Source organism: Bos javanicus, chromosome 24, assembly GCF_032452875.1.
Source record: "Bos javanicus breed banteng chromosome 24, ARS-OSU_banteng_1.0, whole genome shotgun sequence".
NCBI classification, from domain to species: domain Eukaryota; kingdom Metazoa; phylum Chordata; class Mammalia; order Artiodactyla; family Bovidae; genus Bos; species Bos javanicus.
Genome location: NC_083891.1, coordinates 60,868,280 through 60,886,578, shown reverse-complemented (window position 1 = coordinate 60,886,578; position 18,299 = coordinate 60,868,280). Strand labels below are relative to the sequence as shown.

The following is an 18,299-nucleotide window of genomic DNA, read 5'->3' as shown; positions in this document are numbered from 1 at the left end:
ACAACAATACTAGTAACTCAATAATTTTTATTAGAAGAGATTCAACTTATGAACAAATGGTTCTAATATAGACTCCCCTTAATAACTGAGGAGTTCCTTGTTAAACTCTGCAAAACAAAAAGTATTCAATTAGTAACTTACTTAAGGCATTATATCGGTATCTGTACCTTCACATGAGTAGGAGTTAAAAATAATATTTAAGTTCAAAAGAAGCTGTTAACATTTTTCAGATGATCAGTTAAATTTCTAAATGAACTGGGCTTTGTTTAAATCATCTTAAGTCATAGCAAATGGCCCCATGATTTTAACTGATCTCAAATGGTTTTCTGAACATTCATTAGAAGGACTCATCTAGCAATTTAGAGATAGGTTTTCCTTTTCTGAGATGACTTTGAAAAGTATAACGTCTTATTAACAAAACCCCATTATGACCACTACCACCAACAAAGCCACCTGCAGTGCAGTAGGCCCAAGTCCAGTCCCTGGGTGGGGAAGACCCCCCGGAGAAGGAAGGGCAACCCACTCCAGCATTCTTGCCTGGGAAATCCCATGGACAGAGGAGCCTGGTGGGCTACAGTCCATGAGGCGGCAAAGAGTCAGACACGACTGAGTGACTAACAGCTTGAGTCTGCTAGGTTAACAACTGCTGACCCATGGGGCATTTGTCACCATCAGCGGCAAATGTTTAACAATATGGCTGCCTGAGGTAGCATTACTAGTTGGGACTAACAAGAGCCTGACCAAAAAACTTAAAAGAAAAAACTGAAGAATGAGATGTCCACCAGAAGCTCTGAAAAGCTTAGATATATGCCTGGGAATCTAGAAGGCCACGCTCATACGCAGGGCTGTGGGCCCGTCCAGTAAAGACCTAAGGTGGCTTGGATACATCCCTGGGAATCTAGAAGGCCATGCTCATACGCAGGGCTGTGGGCCCATCCAGTAAGACCTAAGGTGGCTTGGATATATCCCTGGGAATTTAGAAGGCCACGCTCATATGCAGGGCTGTGGGCCCGTACAGTAAAGACCTAAGGTGGCTCTCAGTTCTTACTTCTGGCTGACTCTGAGCTTTCATGTAAGGAGCATTTGAAGATACAGTACATACAGAAAACAAAATGGCAGATATAAATCCTACCTTATCATTAATTACAGTAAATTTAAATACATAAACAAGTCAGCCAAATGGCAGAGATGGGCAGAATGGCTTAAAAAAACCATCATCCAACTATAAGATGTCTTTAAGAGACATACTTTAGAATCAAAGACACAAACAACGTTTAGGGTAAAAGGATGGAAAAAGAGGTATCCTGCAAACACCCAAGAGAGAGCTAAAGTGGCTACAGTATTATCATCAGATAAAACAGACGTTACGACAAAATCTGCCATTAGAGACAAAGGATACTTATAATGATAAAAATGGTCAATCAGGAAGACATAAAAATTATATGTCCATCTAACAATATGCAATTTTCAATCTTTCTACACCTACTCTGTATTTTGTTATGACTCTTTCTCTTTAATATCATTTCCAGTGAAACAGGTTTAAAAAATCAACATTACTAGAAACTGCTAAGTTAATGGTCTTTAAGACACCTGTTATACCAATTAAATTTAAAGTCAATAATGACATTTTCAGTACCATAAAAATAGTTGTTTGACAGATTTTAAGAGCACACATTTCCCTCTGCCTCCCCCACACCCTTCCAAAGAGCAAACCTCTGTCTTTTTCTTCTTCACTTTCAAAACTCTCTCTTCCATCATGTCGGGGGCTAGAAGGAGAGCTGTAACTCTCTGAAGATGTCTCTCCACACGTGTCATGTCCAGATCCAATATCCAAACTCACATCTGAAAATTACATGATTTTATAAAAAGCAGAATTGTTCAGTTAAATAAATTTCTGAACTGAACCATCAGAAATTACAGTTGTAAATTTTTTTTCAGTTTTTATATAATTATGTAATAAAAACTGGCCCTTGACCAAGGTAAAAGTCCATTACTGAAACATAATTTTAACTGAAAATAATTGACAAATACATTCGTAAAACAAAGGCAGAGAAAATAGTCAATCTTATTGACTTTAAAAATCAGAATTAACGTTCTTTGTAGGGTCTGCCTAATACTACCACATCGAACCGCTTCTTAAGTTAAATAAAAACTCCTCAGAGTATACTATAAAATTCTTTCTTAAAAAAAAAAAAAAAAAATAAAATAAAACAACAACTCAAGAATACAACTGACTGCCAAAAATGCCTTTCAGTTAAAATTTCCATGCCTGAAATATTTGAAAAGATTAAATTGCTTCCCATGAAGTAGACTGAGTAGCCCCTGAGTTCTAAGCAGAAATAAATGATGGACTGGGAATAAAAAAAAAAAACGCCACCACCACCAAACCACTTGGGTAGAGTGAGCTCACTATCATGCAGTGAAGCCTTTGATACTTCACAGGGTAAGCTTCAGAATGCTTAAAAAAAAAAAAAAGGAGGTGAGGCAGCTATTTCTCAGAATGAAATAATTTATTCCATTAATTTCTTTACATTATATATCTAGTAAATATTTTAATCACTCAACTGTCATAGATTAATTTGCAATTTTCAAAGAAATACATACATAAATCTAAATCTATAGTGAACATAATTTCCTGTTTTTGACAATCCAGGTGCTTTAGAATTGTGTGGATTCTTTGGAATTTTTATAATAAAAAAGAAATGTGATCCTCTGAATTCAGAAGGTGAGGAAGGTAAGGATCATTAACTATGCCAAAGGCTATTCCACAAACTGCCCTTTTAAACAGAAATATAAAAAACTCAACATTCAAAAGACTAAGATCATGGCATCCGATCCATCACTTCATGGCAAATAGATGGGGAAACAATAGAAACTGTGACAGACTATTTTCTTGGGCTTCAGTATCACTGCAGATGGTGACTGCAGCCACGAAATTAAAAGACACTTGCTCCTTGGAAGAAAAACTATGACCAACCTACAGAGCATATTAAAAAGCAGAGACATTATTTTGCCAACAAAGGTCCATCTAGTCAAAGCTTATGGTTTTTCTAGTAGTCATGTATGGATGTGAGAGTTGGACCATAAAGAAAGCTGAGCACCGAAGAATTGATGCTTTTGAACTGTGGTGTTGGAGAAGACTCTTGAGTCTCTTGGACTGAAAGGAGATCAAACCAGTCAATCCTAAAGGAAATCAGTCCTGAATATTCTTTGGAAGGACTGATGCTGAAGTTAAAGTTCTGATACTTTGGCCACATGATGCAAAGGACTGATTCACTGGAAAAGACTCCAATGGTAGGAAATATTGAAGGCAGCAAGAGAAGGGGACGACAGAATGAGATGGTTGGAGGGCATCACTGACTTGATGGACATGAGTTTGAGCAAGCTCTGGGAGTTGGTAATGGACAGGGAAGCCTGGCATGCTGCAGTCCGTGGGGTTGCAAAGAGTTGAACACAACTGAGCAACTGAATTGAACTGATAAACTTTTTTACTTATTGTTTTCCCTGATTCCACTTTTCCCCTTCTATTTGCCATGAAGTGATGGGACAGGGTGCCACGTTATTAAGACGACAAAGAGGAAAAAACTTACGCTAGCCACTATTCTAATGATAAAAATCTAGTTATTAGTATTTATGGATAAAAAGAAGCTAGACAGACTTAAGAACCATTTAGACCCATCAGACGACAGACCCGCAATGAGTTATTAAAGGAAGATGAAGGTCTTTAAATCATTATAATCTAAAATAAATTGAGAGGTCAACCCCAAATTTTTGGTGCCACAATCAGCTAACAGAAAAATGGGGTGGAAGAAACATGGGCGATGCAATCGGATAAAGTTCTTCATACTGTAAGTGAGGTAAGGCATCCTTCTCTTTAGTAGAAAGATTTAAAGCTTGAGATTTTAAAAGCAAATATTGTGAAAACACAGATGATGAACAGCACTGACTGTTTCGGGGAGAAGACAACATACAGGCGGACGGGGGGACTTATTTTGTTCCCTTTTGTACCTTCAGAATTTTGAACTACATAAATGTATTTTACCCAAAATAGAAGTTAAATTTTAAGTTACAAACACTTATCTCAAACTGAGTTATTTAAAAATCTGGACAATCCATGAATCAAAGGACCCAATATTTTCAGCTTCAATATGGCATCTACATTTACTAACTGTGTGCTTGTTCTGTTAAAAACCCTTAAAGGTAATTCCTCAGTATTTCAAAGGGATTAATAAACAGAGGGTTTTATCTTTAACCTGCGGTCAGCAAACATCTCAGCTACACCTGACAGCAGTTTCACAAAGTATTTTTTATTTATAGTTTACTCTATAAATAAAAAATATATATATACACACACATATGAATCAGTGGCATAGAGAGAGAACAAGAAAGATAGAATAAGGTTAATTTTGAATTAAAAATCCTGAGGTTGTACTTTCATAATATTTGAAAATAAAGAAAGGAATTAAGAGTCTGATCGATTATCCAAAGTTCTTAACCTAGACAGCGTATGTTTTCTTCTAACTTATTATAAGAGGCAAAAGGAATTACATGACTGAACACCTTGGTACTTGATGCAAGCCAAATGCTTTTCATATGTTGTCACATTTAAGTCTTACAATCTGATGAGGTGGACATTATTCTTCTTTTACAAATTTAAGAAACTAGGGGGGTGGTAAAGACGCAAACCTACACCTGTCTGAGATCAAAGTCCACATGCATCTCTGAAAATATGAAGCTCAAAGGGGAGAAACCATTACTAACTTTTTGGATGTAGTTCCCACATCATATGAGACCAGAGTGATGTTATGAGGGTGGCGTATACCTGACAGGAATCTTAACTCGAGATGACCTGATTTAGCATGTGGCTTAGAAGGCAGTGCAGAGAACGAACCAGGAGCAAACAGACAGGGAGTCCCGGCAGCGGCTGTTTCTAGTCGTCCACCGAGAACTCCTGTCCCCTTGTTTCAGCAGCGCCCCCTTCTTTCAGCTGCCATCACCACGGGAATCTCAGACACTGCAGTGTTACAACACGAAAAGTTACTCCAATGAGCTGGCCCCCCACGTTTCTCTGCTCTCCCGGTAGTCCCAGGGACTCTCGAGAGTCTTCTCTAACACCATGGTTTGAAAGCATCAATGCTTCAGCGCTCAGTCTTCTCAAGGTCCTTCTTATGGTCCAGCTCTCACACCCATAAATGACCACTGGAAAAACCACAGCCTTGACTAGATGGACCTTTGCTGGCAAAGCGATGTCTCTGGTTTTTAATACGCTGTCTAGGTTTTTCACAGCTTTTCTCCCAAGGAGCAAGTGTCTTTTCATTTCATGGCTGCAGTCACCATCTGCAGTGATTTTGGAGCCCAAGAAAAGAAAACCTGTCACTGATTCCACTTTTTCCCCTTCTGTCTGCCATGAAGTGATGGGACAGGATGCCATGATCTCACGTTTTGAATGCTGAGTTTCAAGCCAGCTTTTTCACTCCCCTCTTTCACTTTCAGCTAGATGCTCTTTAGTTCCTCTTCACTTTCTGCCCTAAGAGTAGTATCATCTGCATATCTGAGGTTGCTGATATTTCTCCCGGAAATCTTGACTTCAGCTTGGGATTCCCATAAACCTCCACAAAGGATGGTCATTAAAGCTTGAAAGAGTCAATAAGATTTTTTAAGATGACTTTAACACAAGAGTACAGGCTTCTGTGAGGCTGGATAGACCCCTCAGGTCTTGTGGCCTCTGCTCTGGAGCAGGGAGTAGCTGAAGAGGAAACCCATGACGAGACCGCTGCTGCCAAGGGGAGGGAAAGGGGCCGGAGTGTAGCTGCGGCAGACGTCCCTTCACCTCCGAGGCCAGACCAGATTTCCTGCATTAAATACGTCTGAAGTATTCATGGAGTTAATTCAGAAATTACTACTCACATCAATGCAGGGAAAATGTGTGTGAGGCTTTGACACAACAGCTCAACACCCACTCTAATAGGTACCCTGCTAAATATATTTAGGTGATGTGTAATTGAAAGAAAAACTCCCTTACCTTTCACAGAACCACCGTGGGTGTGCGGAAGAGCAGAGATTCGAATACCATTTATTCTACTATTCAATCTACTGTCAGTTTTCTTAATTTTCTCCCTAAGCCAAAAGTATACATGTTACCAACATTTTTTTAACAGTCCCTAGAGAACACATTAAGTACAACACTAATAAAATTCCCCTCAATTTTTTTAATAATTAAAAAAAAAGTTTAGTAAGGTATATGTGAATGCAAGATCTACCCTTCAGTGTGCAGGACTGGAAACTGTGCCCCTCCAAACTGAATATGATACATGACAACAGCCTTGTTTTTATTATGTACATGTGTTGATTATCTAGAACTAAAAAAAAGAAGTCCAGAGTAAAAATAAAAAGAAAACTAATATAAAAATACTATTTATACTACATAAACTAAACAGGTCTATTATCAGATGTTGTCTTCTCTGACCAATTTCTATTACTAGAAACATTAAATTAAACCTACTTTTCAATTTGTGGCTTTCCTTTCTTCTTACTTATCGAAGATAAACTTCGTTTTTCAGTTGAATGCTACGGAAAAGAATAAAAAAGTAACTGGACCAAAGCACGGCCATACTCAAGGAGGCATCCTCGTATTCTGATACAAGACACTAAAATGACACAACCCCAGTTGTGTATTCTAACACATTTTTATTTTCTATCTTTTTTGAAGTTACCTACTTGGTCCACTAAAATTTGCATATTTTCTGACAAATACTTAATCATGAGAAAAATACCTATTCTGTATTTTGCTTTTATTAATAAAATGGATTGTTTTCTTTTTGTCACTAAAAAAATACAATCAAGTAACTGGTATTTGCTACAGGTTTACTAGTCTTCTCAAGTTCAGGTCGGTAGAACACACGATTGTGTTGACTCTAAGAAGAAAAGGTAGAGGCCCCGAGGCAGATGAAGACACACAACAGTCAGGTGGACCTGAGAATCAGCCATCAGTGAGCATGACTTTAATAACACAATTTCTCAAAGTATGTTTTAATGCTTTAGTTCATAAAACACATCCCAGTAAAGGTTCACATCTGGACCTGAGTGTTAGCCAGTAACACAGATCCCTTTTCTAGAGAAGGTGGTTCTCTCCAGAGCGTCCCACTAAGCATCGCCCTGTACTTGCAGTCCATGGCCCTAACCTCACTGGGGAGCACGCGGCTCTCCGACTACACCAGCAATGAAAAGCGAGTACTTCCTAATCGCGTTTGGGAGTGCTGGGAAACTGGCCCAACAAGTCACGAGGGAAGAGACTTTTCAGAGGTCACATCTCCACAGCGAGACAGGGACCAAATGCGAATAATTCTTTCAAAGCAAAAACCGTGGCACAATGGTGTATCCCTAGTGAATCATTTCCGGCATCATCACAATAAAATGTATTAGTATTTCTGAGTAATAAAACTGATATAAATACACTTCTTCAGGTCCCAGAGGAGCTTAGGTCATGTATACCAATTAACTTCAAAGTCTTACATTGAAATGTTCCTTCGTTTCTTCTTACCAGATACACTAGCAGACCTCACAGTGCTTAAGGAACTTGACTCACATGGACTAACACCGCCTGATCAGCATGGCGGAAGACAAAACCACCCCCGTACCTGGTCGACTAAGGCCACACACTGCTCCTGGTGCTGAACGGTGGCATAGGTTGGCTTCCTCCAATCCATGACCCCATTCTGCTCAGCATACTGCACGGGGAGCGCGTCCACTGGGGAACAACCTGCACCGACAGTGCTAGCAAAAGAAAGAGTTTGTGCCAGTGTGAAGCTCTGTCCTCAGAAATCCCAACTACTGAGCATATAGTGAAGAAGCGATGGCAACCCTTTCTTCAGTACGTTAGTTTTTTATAGAATGCCTTGCAATAGCTCTAAGGAAAAAAGTAAACTATGAAAATAAGCCAGTACATAGCATTCTTACCCACTTATTAATTAATGCCTGTCTCTGAGGAGCTTGACAAAGGCACAGTCTGTCTCTGGACTCATTCCACATGGCTCACAGCCGGGGTACTAACCCCGATCTTGAGACAATCGCTATGGACTGTGTGTGTCTAAGGCAAGGGAAGGGACAGCATAATGTGACTGGAAATCAAGAGGAACAGGCCACAGAAACAGACTCAGAGAGAACCCAGAGAATTACCGGACACGGACTCTAAACTAACAGTGCTCAACACTGGTCAAGAGCTACAGGATGACAGAACTTTGGAGGAATACTGGAAAATAGAAAAAGGAATCAAATTTAAATTCTAGAACTATAAAATAAATTAGGAAAGACAATGGCACCCCACTCCAGTACTCTTGCCTGGAAAATCCATGGACAGAGGAGCCTGGTAGGCTGCAGTCCATGGGGTCGCTAAGAGTCGGGCACGACTGAGCGACTTCACTTTCACTTTTCACTTTCATGCACTGGAGAAGGAAATGGCAACCCACTCCAGTGTTCTTGCCTGGAGAATCCCAGGGACGGGGGACCCTGGTGGGCTGCCATCTGTGGGGTCGCACAGAGTTGGACATGACTGAAGCGACTTAGCAGCAGGAATTCAATGGATGGAAACAGATGAAAAAACTCAGTGAAGAGGAAATCTGGTCATGAGAAAATAGACTGGGGCATGGAAAGGGGAAAAATGTAGCAGCAGAAGAAGCTTGAGAGAGCACGCACGATGTGGCGGAAAGCCTGGCCTGTGGGTGCCCAGGGCCACAGAGGAGGGGCTCACTCAAAGAAAGCTGCAAACTCATCACAGGGAACTGCTGAAAACCAGACAATGGGAAAATTCAAACACACAGTCTGGGTTTGGAGAAGCACCCTAACCTTCAGAGAGTAACAGGATGGAGACAATGGCTACCTGCGGTCTTGAGCTCCCCCTAGAAGCAGAGTCTGGGTGACGTGGTTGACATGGCCGGGCATCTGGGAAGCAGGAGCAAGGAAGGAGAGGGGCAAGTCAGATGGGAGGAGGAGAAGCCAGCCTGTGGTGCTGTCACTGGGGCCGCCGCCACGAGCTACAGAGGCTCAAGCCCCCTGGGACTCCCACAGCTACCTCCCCAGGGGCAGGAACCGGAGCTCCCCACCAGTGAGGGCACAGCCCTGGGCGAAGGAACTTCCCGCTCTGAGCTGGCCGGTTCCAGGGCCACACAGGCCCAGAGCACCCACACAGAACCCTGGGCCAAGAGCCAACAGGCTCGTGGCGGGAGCCTGGAGAGGACTGCGGCTGTGGGAGAGGGTCGGAAGTCACACAGACGATTTTAAGTGCTTTGAGGCAGAAATCAAACCGGGCTGAGAGGAGATGAAGTGAGGGAGCAAAAGCACAGGCCTGGAGACGGTAACCCAGGCGCTCGGAGCTGCAGGAAGTGATGACCTGCCTGCAGTCCTATGTCCTATCTGCGAAGTGTCTTTCGAAAAGGAAGGCGAGAGGGACATTTCTTCTTGAGAAAAACAAAGTGAACTCATCACTGGCACACAATGAAATAGGAGATTCTCAAGTGTTCTTTAGTTAGAAGGATGCTCAGACACACTGGAAGGAATGAAGAACAATGGAATGGTAGTATCTAAATGATGAATGAAAAAAAGGCTTCATGAGGTTTAAAAGAGAATTAAGACACATGACAGACACAGTCTGTAAGCTAGGAGGAGGTAAGTGAAGACAGTGATGAAGGTCCTCACGTGGGAGGTGGTACAAGCACAACTGGGGTCAGGCCTTCATAAGCTGCCAACGCAGAACAAAACCTCAGGTAACCACCGCAAGCATTGAGAAACAGCGCATGCACAACCATCGTGGCTGATACAAGAGAAGAGCACAACAAAAAAAACACCCGAAAGCAAGGAGAGCGAGCTAAAGCTGATACAAATAACGAGCAAGCAGTCAAATGGCAGAATGGTAACTGAATCTCAGTAAGTACACAGGACAGTGATTCACAAGCACACAGCGCCTTCAGGGTTTGGGAGAGAGATACCTACTGCACAAGCGGGCCTCTGCCAGCGTGCTTCTTGTGGATCGCAGTGTGCTGTAACACATCTGGAGTGGAGGAAAAAACAATCATTACACCACACCCTTCTGCAAAATGCAAACGGAGCCCACAGCTGATTTATGACCGTGACAGTGTTCACAGACCACCCAGAGCGCTTCCAAGCTCACGGAAAATTCCTCAAAGAGACAATTTCCAAAGACACAGTCAGTGACGAACGTCCTTAAATAGCCTCTCAAACACGTTCCACCTAACAGCAGATCAGATTTGTCCAAAACTACAAAAGTTGAATATAAGCATTAAACTGTAAAACCACAACATTGAATTTCAGGCCTTTTTTTTTTAACCATTAAGACAAATGAAGTGTCTCATATATCATAAAAATACATATTAATAAAACCAACACCCATGTACCCACCTCCTGGATATCTCTGTATTTTCCTCTTTTTAGTAAGAAAGGAAACATCCGGGAACAATTACATGCCTCCCTCCATTGCATCCAGTCCCTCCCCCCAGAGGTTAGCTGAGGCGCGCGTGTTTAACCACCCATCCGTGCATTCACACACACAGTGGTGCCACATGGTTGGGTATACTCTAAATATCCTTTATTTTAACTGCCACCCAGCATGAACGTGCCTCAATCTATTCATAACTTTATCAACATTTGAAACGTTCGGGTCACATTCAGGGCTCTGCCGTTCCCCCACAGCCTGCCGGGACGGCCCGTGTCCTGGCCCCTGAGCCCACGGGCAACAATGTTCACAGAAGCAGAAATGCTGGGGAGCAGCAGGGACCGCCTCCCACTGCACGACAGCGTCGAATTCTGTCCAAAACACTTGCACCCATTTAAACTCCATTGACAGTGGTGAGAATTCCCCTTACTTCATATCCTTGATAATTCCCAAACTTGAAAAAGGTCTGCCAGTCTGATGGCTATGAAATCTGGATATCTCTGGATATCTCTTTGATGATAATGAGATGACAATGAGAAAAACTTCTCATTGTTTTTCACTTGCATTTTCTGGACTACTCAGGGGGCGGAACCATTCAAGGTTCTTCTGTGAATTGCCTATTTTTATCTTTCCCTTTGTTGTTGACCAGACTGATTTTCTCAAGGATTTTTGAAGACTGTATAGTCCTGGCTGGAGTCTTCACCTGTAAATACCCTGCAAATGTCTTCAGTGTGGCTTTCTGTCACATGTTAAGCTTTAACTTAGAACAGAAAGATCTCCCCTATGGCCATGCTGCTCTGTCTTGTCTGGAAAGCCTTCTTGTCCCAGAGTACTAACCTTTGAAAACTCAAGTTTTATATTTTACATTAAGTTTACATATGTTACATATAATGTGCTATTCACTTGAAACGTTCTGTGCGCGACAGAAGTAGGGATCTAATTATATAATTTTTCCCGACTGGAAAGCCAGCCGGTACCACTGCTCACACACACTTTCACGGTTCTCTGAAACACCACCTTTCACACACCAAGTCCCCACACATCTGTCTCTCGGATCCTCGGTCTGTGCTGACGGCCTGTTTACCTTCCCCTGCAACAACACTGTGCAGAATGACTCATCCCAGGGAATCAACGCTTACCTTCTTCTTGACTTGATGCTTCCGAGCTGTCTTCTTTCAAGTGTTCTAGTATCTTGGAGGTCTTCAGAGAGGACTGTAAGTTATCTGCAGGAAGTATTAAATATCATTAACTTTCAGGGAAGTTATCATAGTGAGATATACCAGTGTAATGATTACTTTTCTCCCACAGAAGCTGAGAGGTGGAGTTAATGGTACAGAGAGCGTCTCCAGTAGTTGGGACTCTGAAGAAAGCAAGGAGACCTGGCACAGAGCATCAGGCTGGGAGTGGGGGCCCTGAGCCACGCAGCCAGCTCTCCCCCTAGAAGTCACAGGACTGGAGCAACTGGGCGAGTCTGCCTGCCCGTGTGCCCGGTGCACAATGAGGAGATGGACTGGCTGGCGCTTCTAAGTGTCTGTGCTGTGTCAGTTTCGTGCCCTTTTTATGAATGACAGGACAGTGTGGTGACATCAGGCTGCCGCAGCAGCGCACAGCATCTCCCGCTCCTGCTCCTCCTCCAGACACGTGCTCAGCGCTCATGGGCCAGCCCAGGCCCTCGGAACACACTGTACGAGACAGATAGCTTCTCCGTTACAGACAGAGCAGTGGGCTTGCAGAGGTTACCATTTTAAGTCATTTAGGTGTCTAACACCTGTTTTCTCGGATGTCAGAATGTGGAATATTGCTATTGCAGGGAGGCAGGAGGAGTATGGAACTGTTGTTTCTTAGAAGTGTGTGTGTTAGTCACTCAGTCATGTCTGACTCTGTACAACCCCACAGACTGTAGCCCGCCAGGCTCCTCTGTCCATGAAATTCTCTAGGCAAGAATCCTAGAGTGGTTGTCATTTCCTTCTCCAGGGGATCTTCCCAACCCAGGGATCGAACCTAGGTCTCTTGCATTGCAGGTGAATGCTTTACTGTCTGAGCTACTAGAGAAGCCCTTTCTTAAACGAGTGGCTGCAACATGAACTTTGCCAACAATATGTTCTTTGGTGAAATAACTTGAGATTTTCCATGATTTCAAAACATGTCTTTTAATACACTATCTTGATTTCATACAATTTGAGATCTTAAAAATCCACCAGCCTCTTTAACATTGCTCATGTAATTTACAAACTGCCGAACTCTCCAGATGAGTTTCCTCTTATTTATGTGTGTACTACTCACTTGAGCACATTTTCCTAGGCAGCCTTGCTAAAATCTGAATTAAAAGCTTAACTTCAGGCTTCAATGCTTCTTCAGAACTAAACAGATGCTATTTATAGATATTCATTTTAAAAAATCACACTTGGTTCAAGAAGAAAGCACTGACTATTTTGATGTTACTGGCAAAATATTTGTTAGAAAAGGCAGCTGAGATAGATGTGTACAAAACCAAACGCAAAGCAGACTGTGATGAATGCTGAAACGTGAGGGCGAACCAGACCACAGGAACGTACAAGGAGGCAGGAAATATCCTTGTGAGGTGGTTATTCCAGTTGGGTCCCAAAAAACAGGTGTGATCTTAACAGACTGTGACAAAAGGGTGCAAAAGAGCAAGACCCTGGAATAGGAAATGGCCAGGTGTACCGAGTGGCTGCCAACCCTTTAAGCCAGGGAGAGGAGGCTCAAGGATGCTCAGGACAGGGCCTGAGCCTCACAGCAGGTGTTTAACGCTCTGAATAGAGGGTGGATGGAAGCTCCAGTACTTTGGCCACCTGGTGCAAAGAGCTGACTCATGGAAGACTCTGATGCTGAGAAAGATTGAAGGCAAAAGGAGAAGGGGAAAACAGAGGATGAGATGGTTAGACAGCGTCACTGACTCAATGGATATGAATTTGAGCAAACTCCAGGAGACAGTGAAAGACAGGGGAGCCTAGTGTGCTGCAGTCCACGGTGTCACAGAGCTGGACACAACTTAATGACTGAACAATAACAAGAGGATTAACAAACTGATCCCCAAGACAATCCTGGGGCAGGTTACAGTGGAGCGAGAAACTAGAGTCGGAGAGAAGTGAGGCTTTATACAGTCTGTGCATGAAAAACAGGCCTGGCAATGGGACTGGTGAGAAGGTAAGAAGGAAGACGTCCTCTGTCTGGCATGGCTTGGTCCTTAAACGACTGGATATGAAGGGGAAACGTGAAGAGGGTAAGGCCCGAGCTTCCAGCCTGGGAGGCTGGGGAGGTCCTTATGGGAATAGGGGCAGAGGTCAGAGGTTATCCATCATCCAGGCTGCACTAGAGTGTCTTGGCAACCTGTGAGTCAGGTCTATCAAGGGGCCTGAGGATCCAGAAGGCCCATGGGTTTGAGATATTTGGCCCCTGTTTTGTGATGTTAGCGTTTTTTCTTTGAAAATTTTCATTACAGTACAGCTGATTTAGCTGTTAGTTTTTGCTGTACAGCAAAGTGAATCAGTTATACATATACATATATCCACTCTTTTATACATTTTTTCACATACAGATCATTACTGTTTGGTGACATTAGCTTTTATAAGTTACTTTCTTTAAAACTGCAGTGAAAATTCACTAAAAACTACCAATGTTTCTAATTTGTATGCCACTTGACCTTAACTAAAATGGCAATCCCATATACAGGGAGGCATGGTACAGCAAGAAATCCAGGCCAGAAAAATGTCAGATTTATACGGAGGAGCAGAGACACTTACTCAGGCTGTGCAGAGGGTCAGATGATATGGACTGAAAAAAGCTGTGTACTCTCTGACTCTGTAGAAAAGCTTGTGATGAAGTTGAAAATAGCTGCCTGCATGTAAAAAGAAAAGAGACTGGTTAATTTCATGCAATAAACCCACAAGATAGGTGAGATGGTAAACAAACCACGCGGCAGTTTAATTCAGGTACAAAAACTATTTTCCTAAGAAAAAGAATATGTGTTTGCTAATGTATTCCCCATAGGAGGAAATGAATAAAAGACTTATCTACAAGAATCTAATAAACAGGCTTATTTTCAACTTTATATAATCTACTGATAAGGTTTCAATTCTGACCCAACACGTATTATTAGCAGTCACCTTTCTGCTCAGAAAAACAACTACAGGTTCTTCACCCTTCTTCACAGTTCCATGAAGGAACTCTCCCACCCCCTGAAAATACAGACACCGGGAAGTTCGGAGCGCGGGAGTTCCGGAAGCTACAAGACGCCGCTAGGCTGGTCACAAGTACTGCTGCAGACTCAGGCACGCGTGGCTGATGAGTCACCTCGGTATGCATCACACCATGAGTCTAAGCTGTTATCTTTGAAAACAGCTTTCCTCGTGTTCTATTAATGTCATTAGGGGATTCCGAGTGGAGGTCCTCCCTACAAAAGGGGCAGAGTTACAGCACAGTCTGATGGAAAGCTGATGGAAAGTCTACTTGGGATGTGAACACCAGCTCAATCACTTACAAGCTGCATCACCCTAAACAAGGCATGTGGCCTTTTGGCTCCAATTTCCTCTTAGGAAATTTCAACATTCTTCAAGGTTATGATACTCAAGTAGTACACACACATTAACTGTCACCCTGCTCAACATACAAATCCCTTTTCATTGCTTTTGAATACTTTAAGTGCTCATTCAAAACTTTAGTTCTTATTGACTCCCCAAGGTTTCAGACCTACCATTCTGATTAGTTACAAAATTATCAAATACCATACCAAGAGCTGACCCTTATGGACCGAAGCGTCCTTATGCATTAGACAAAACTTCTTATTGGAACTCAAAATGTGGAGGTAAACATTGGACAGGAAGACAAAGGGGGAAATGGAGAGATGGGCGAGAAACAGACGCCTAGTATGGCGCTCATCTAAACTTCCAGGTCTGAACACACTACCAAAGGCTGGGGATTAAAATCCAAAGGCTTCTATTTATCCAGTTATGTTTACAAACCAACTAATTGGTCAGAAGTACAGTCATGTTGAGTACAAGGCAGGGACTTGTAATCAGCATACAGGCTTGTCAGATTCACTGCTGCAGGGCCACAAGAGAGCAATTACACCCAAACAGGACACAAAGTGGCCATCAACTACTCGTGCAATTAAAAAAAACAAGATTGCATCTGACATGACGACGTCATCCAACCCCAAATGCACGTTTCCCTACCACACCGTCATCTTCCTAATCCACAGCGCAGGCGGAAGGGAACGCAGACCCCAGGCCCTGTACCAGCCCCATGGCCGCCTCACTTACACACTCACTTCCTCCCTCTTTACACACTTTCCTCCCTCACTTACACACTCATTTCCTCCCTCTTTCGACTTCCCCCTCCTTTACAACTGCTGCATTTCTTAACGGCATGAATGACAGTGACACTAACCCAAAGCCCACAAACTGGATTCAGTGTCCCGAATCCGATTTATGGTCCTGAGACCACAGCCTAGCCTCACAAAACCACCAAGGGTGTTTTTAAAGGGAAGTATAAGAAAAAATCACTTCTTTAATATAACTTTTGCAGAGATGTTGCCCGGGTTCTCAGCCTCGGCCGGCCACGTGCAGCCTGAGGTGCCCTGGGTGCGCGCAGACCCCCGCCTCGGGAGCGCGCGGTGCGCAGACCTCACCTCAGCACGGGCTCCAGGTCAGGGTGCCGCCGCTCCTCTCTCTTCAGCGAGCCCTGATTCAGGGCTCGGAGGATGGTCTTGTCAAATGTCTCCGAAGACAACTCCTTGGGAAGCTAGGAAACAAAAACGTCTCTCACTCACTGGGGGCACAAACCAGGGGCATAAAAGGAACGTAAGTGCCTCCTGCTCAGACATCACCCCAAAGCCGTTCCCCTTCTAGACCTTCCCGATACAGGGCCGCAGCCTGGAGCAGCGCCGGGCAGGGCAGGGTCCCCGGGGGCATCCCCGCGGGCTTGGGGCGGGGGGTGGGGTGGGGACCCGCAGCGCTCACCCCGCTTCCCTCCCGCTCCCGGACACCCACAGCGAGGAGCTTCAGTTAAATGGAGCACTTCCCAGAGCTCATATGGCATTCTGCAAAGTATGGCCTGTCTTTGTAGTCACCACCTCTGTGGCTCCTGTTTCACACGTGAACCTCAGGCCACCTCAGACTGCCAATGCTACACTCCCAGTGAAGAGCTAGGTGGGAACGACGGGGCAAAACCCCAAGGTTTACACAAACAGTCCCCACCCTCTGGAGCCCCAGCTCAGCCCTGGCCGAGCTCAGTGTGCTAGAAGCTCTTCTTTAAAAACACTGAGGCCTGATGGATAACCATCTACAAAACCTCGCAACGGTTTAGTTTTTGTAACTCTTCTCATGAATTACTAGTTCATTTGTGCAGTCAACACACAGTTCGAACTCCGACTGTGTCCTAAGTACTGTGTCTGGCGCTGTGAACACAGCACCGAGGAGGAAACCTACACCTGGCCTCCATGGAGCCGCGCTTCTGGGGCGGAGGAATAACACAGGTGCGAGACGCAGCTGCCACGGAGCAGCGGGGAGGCGGCCACTGAACCCAAAAAGGGGCTGGAAGGCCCGACCGCACTCCTGCACGTCTCAGCAAACTCAAGTGCCCTCCATCAGCCTCCGCAAAGGTTAGTGTTAGGGAGCACAGGTTGTGAAGGGAACAGTTTTTACTCTTATATTTTGCAGAGGATTTTAAAAGGAAGGTAAACAGTTAAAAAAAAGACATATGGTAAACTTGAAAGGATATTTTATAATAGGAAATTCGTTCCTAGAAGTACATTATGTTGCCACTTATTTCATATAACTTGATAAGGCACTGGTCTTACATAAAAAACACTATATTCAAATGTTGGCTAAACAGGGGTCATTAATTACTGTGATTCTGAAGGATAAGCTATTTGGGACTAATAATTATATATATATATTTTTAAAAAAAATCTAAGCTTTAGAGAAGTTGTATTACTAAAAAATGAAATCTGTCAAGAAAAAGAACAGTCAAAGCTTAGGAAACCCAGAGCAGAGACCTTGTTGGGTGCTGGGCACATCGCCACCAACAACATACGTCTCACCAAGAAGCTAGGAATGATAAGGTTCCTTTTTTTTTTTTTTTTAATGTGGAAAGCCTTCAATTCCTTATATTAGCAATATAACGTAAGAAAATCTATGCTTAGAATAATATGACATTTTCTACAGCTAATGTTCATGAATAGTTGTAAGTCAACCTCTACATACATGTTTTAATATTCCTGGTGTTTACTTTGGTGCTAAAGTTTTTGGATTCTCTGTATTATATCAAAATCATTTTAACAGTAGAATCTGTATTTTTACCTTCAGTAGAAATTCCTGTAGTTCTTGGTGGGTTTTTGTTACTGTTGTGACTGAAAGATCAGACCAATTTACCTGATTTAAAAAGAAAAAAAAACAACAACACATACTATACAGTTATTTCTCAGGCAAGAACTGACTGGAAAAAAGCCATGTGTAAAACAGATGACCTTACTTAAATTTTATCAGTATCAACAAATTACAAATATAAAGTTAATCTGTTATCATAATTTCTTCAAAATTGTTAAAATTAACTGTATATTGACATGTTACTTAAAAATTTTAGTAACTCCTTTCAAATTGCATGGTTTTCAAAACAAGCTGTCTTCTATAAATGTGCCTACATTTTAGTAATTTTTCAGAAAGGGAAATGTCTTACATTCCTTTTGGAGAAGTTGTAGGACTCTAAAATGACACTTGGAGAGTACAGATATATAAGCCCCAAGAAAAAGAAAAATTCTATCTCCTGAAACTTATTAAATACACATTCTTAAGAGAAATACCGGGTTCACTGCCCCTCTTTGGTAGTGCTGTAT

General features: G+C 42.9%; 1 protein-coding gene across 1 annotated transcript in view; it reads right to left on the bottom strand.

The window, feature by feature from the left end:
* Nucleotides 1–18,299, bottom strand: part of ZCCHC2 (zinc finger CCHC-type containing 2) — a 53,642-nt gene that overhangs the window by 5,831 nt on the left and 29,512 nt on the right. The window contains 9 exon segments of the mRNA XM_061400372.1: nt 1,714–1,842; nt 6,023–6,117; nt 6,503–6,567; nt 7,638–7,773; nt 9,985–10,042; nt 11,584–11,667; nt 14,209–14,303; nt 16,095–16,207; nt 17,767–17,838. Coding sequence (XP_061256356.1) covers nt 1,714–1,842; nt 6,023–6,117; nt 6,503–6,567; nt 7,638–7,773; nt 9,985–10,042; nt 11,584–11,667; nt 14,209–14,303; nt 16,095–16,207; nt 17,767–17,838 — 847 coding nt within the window.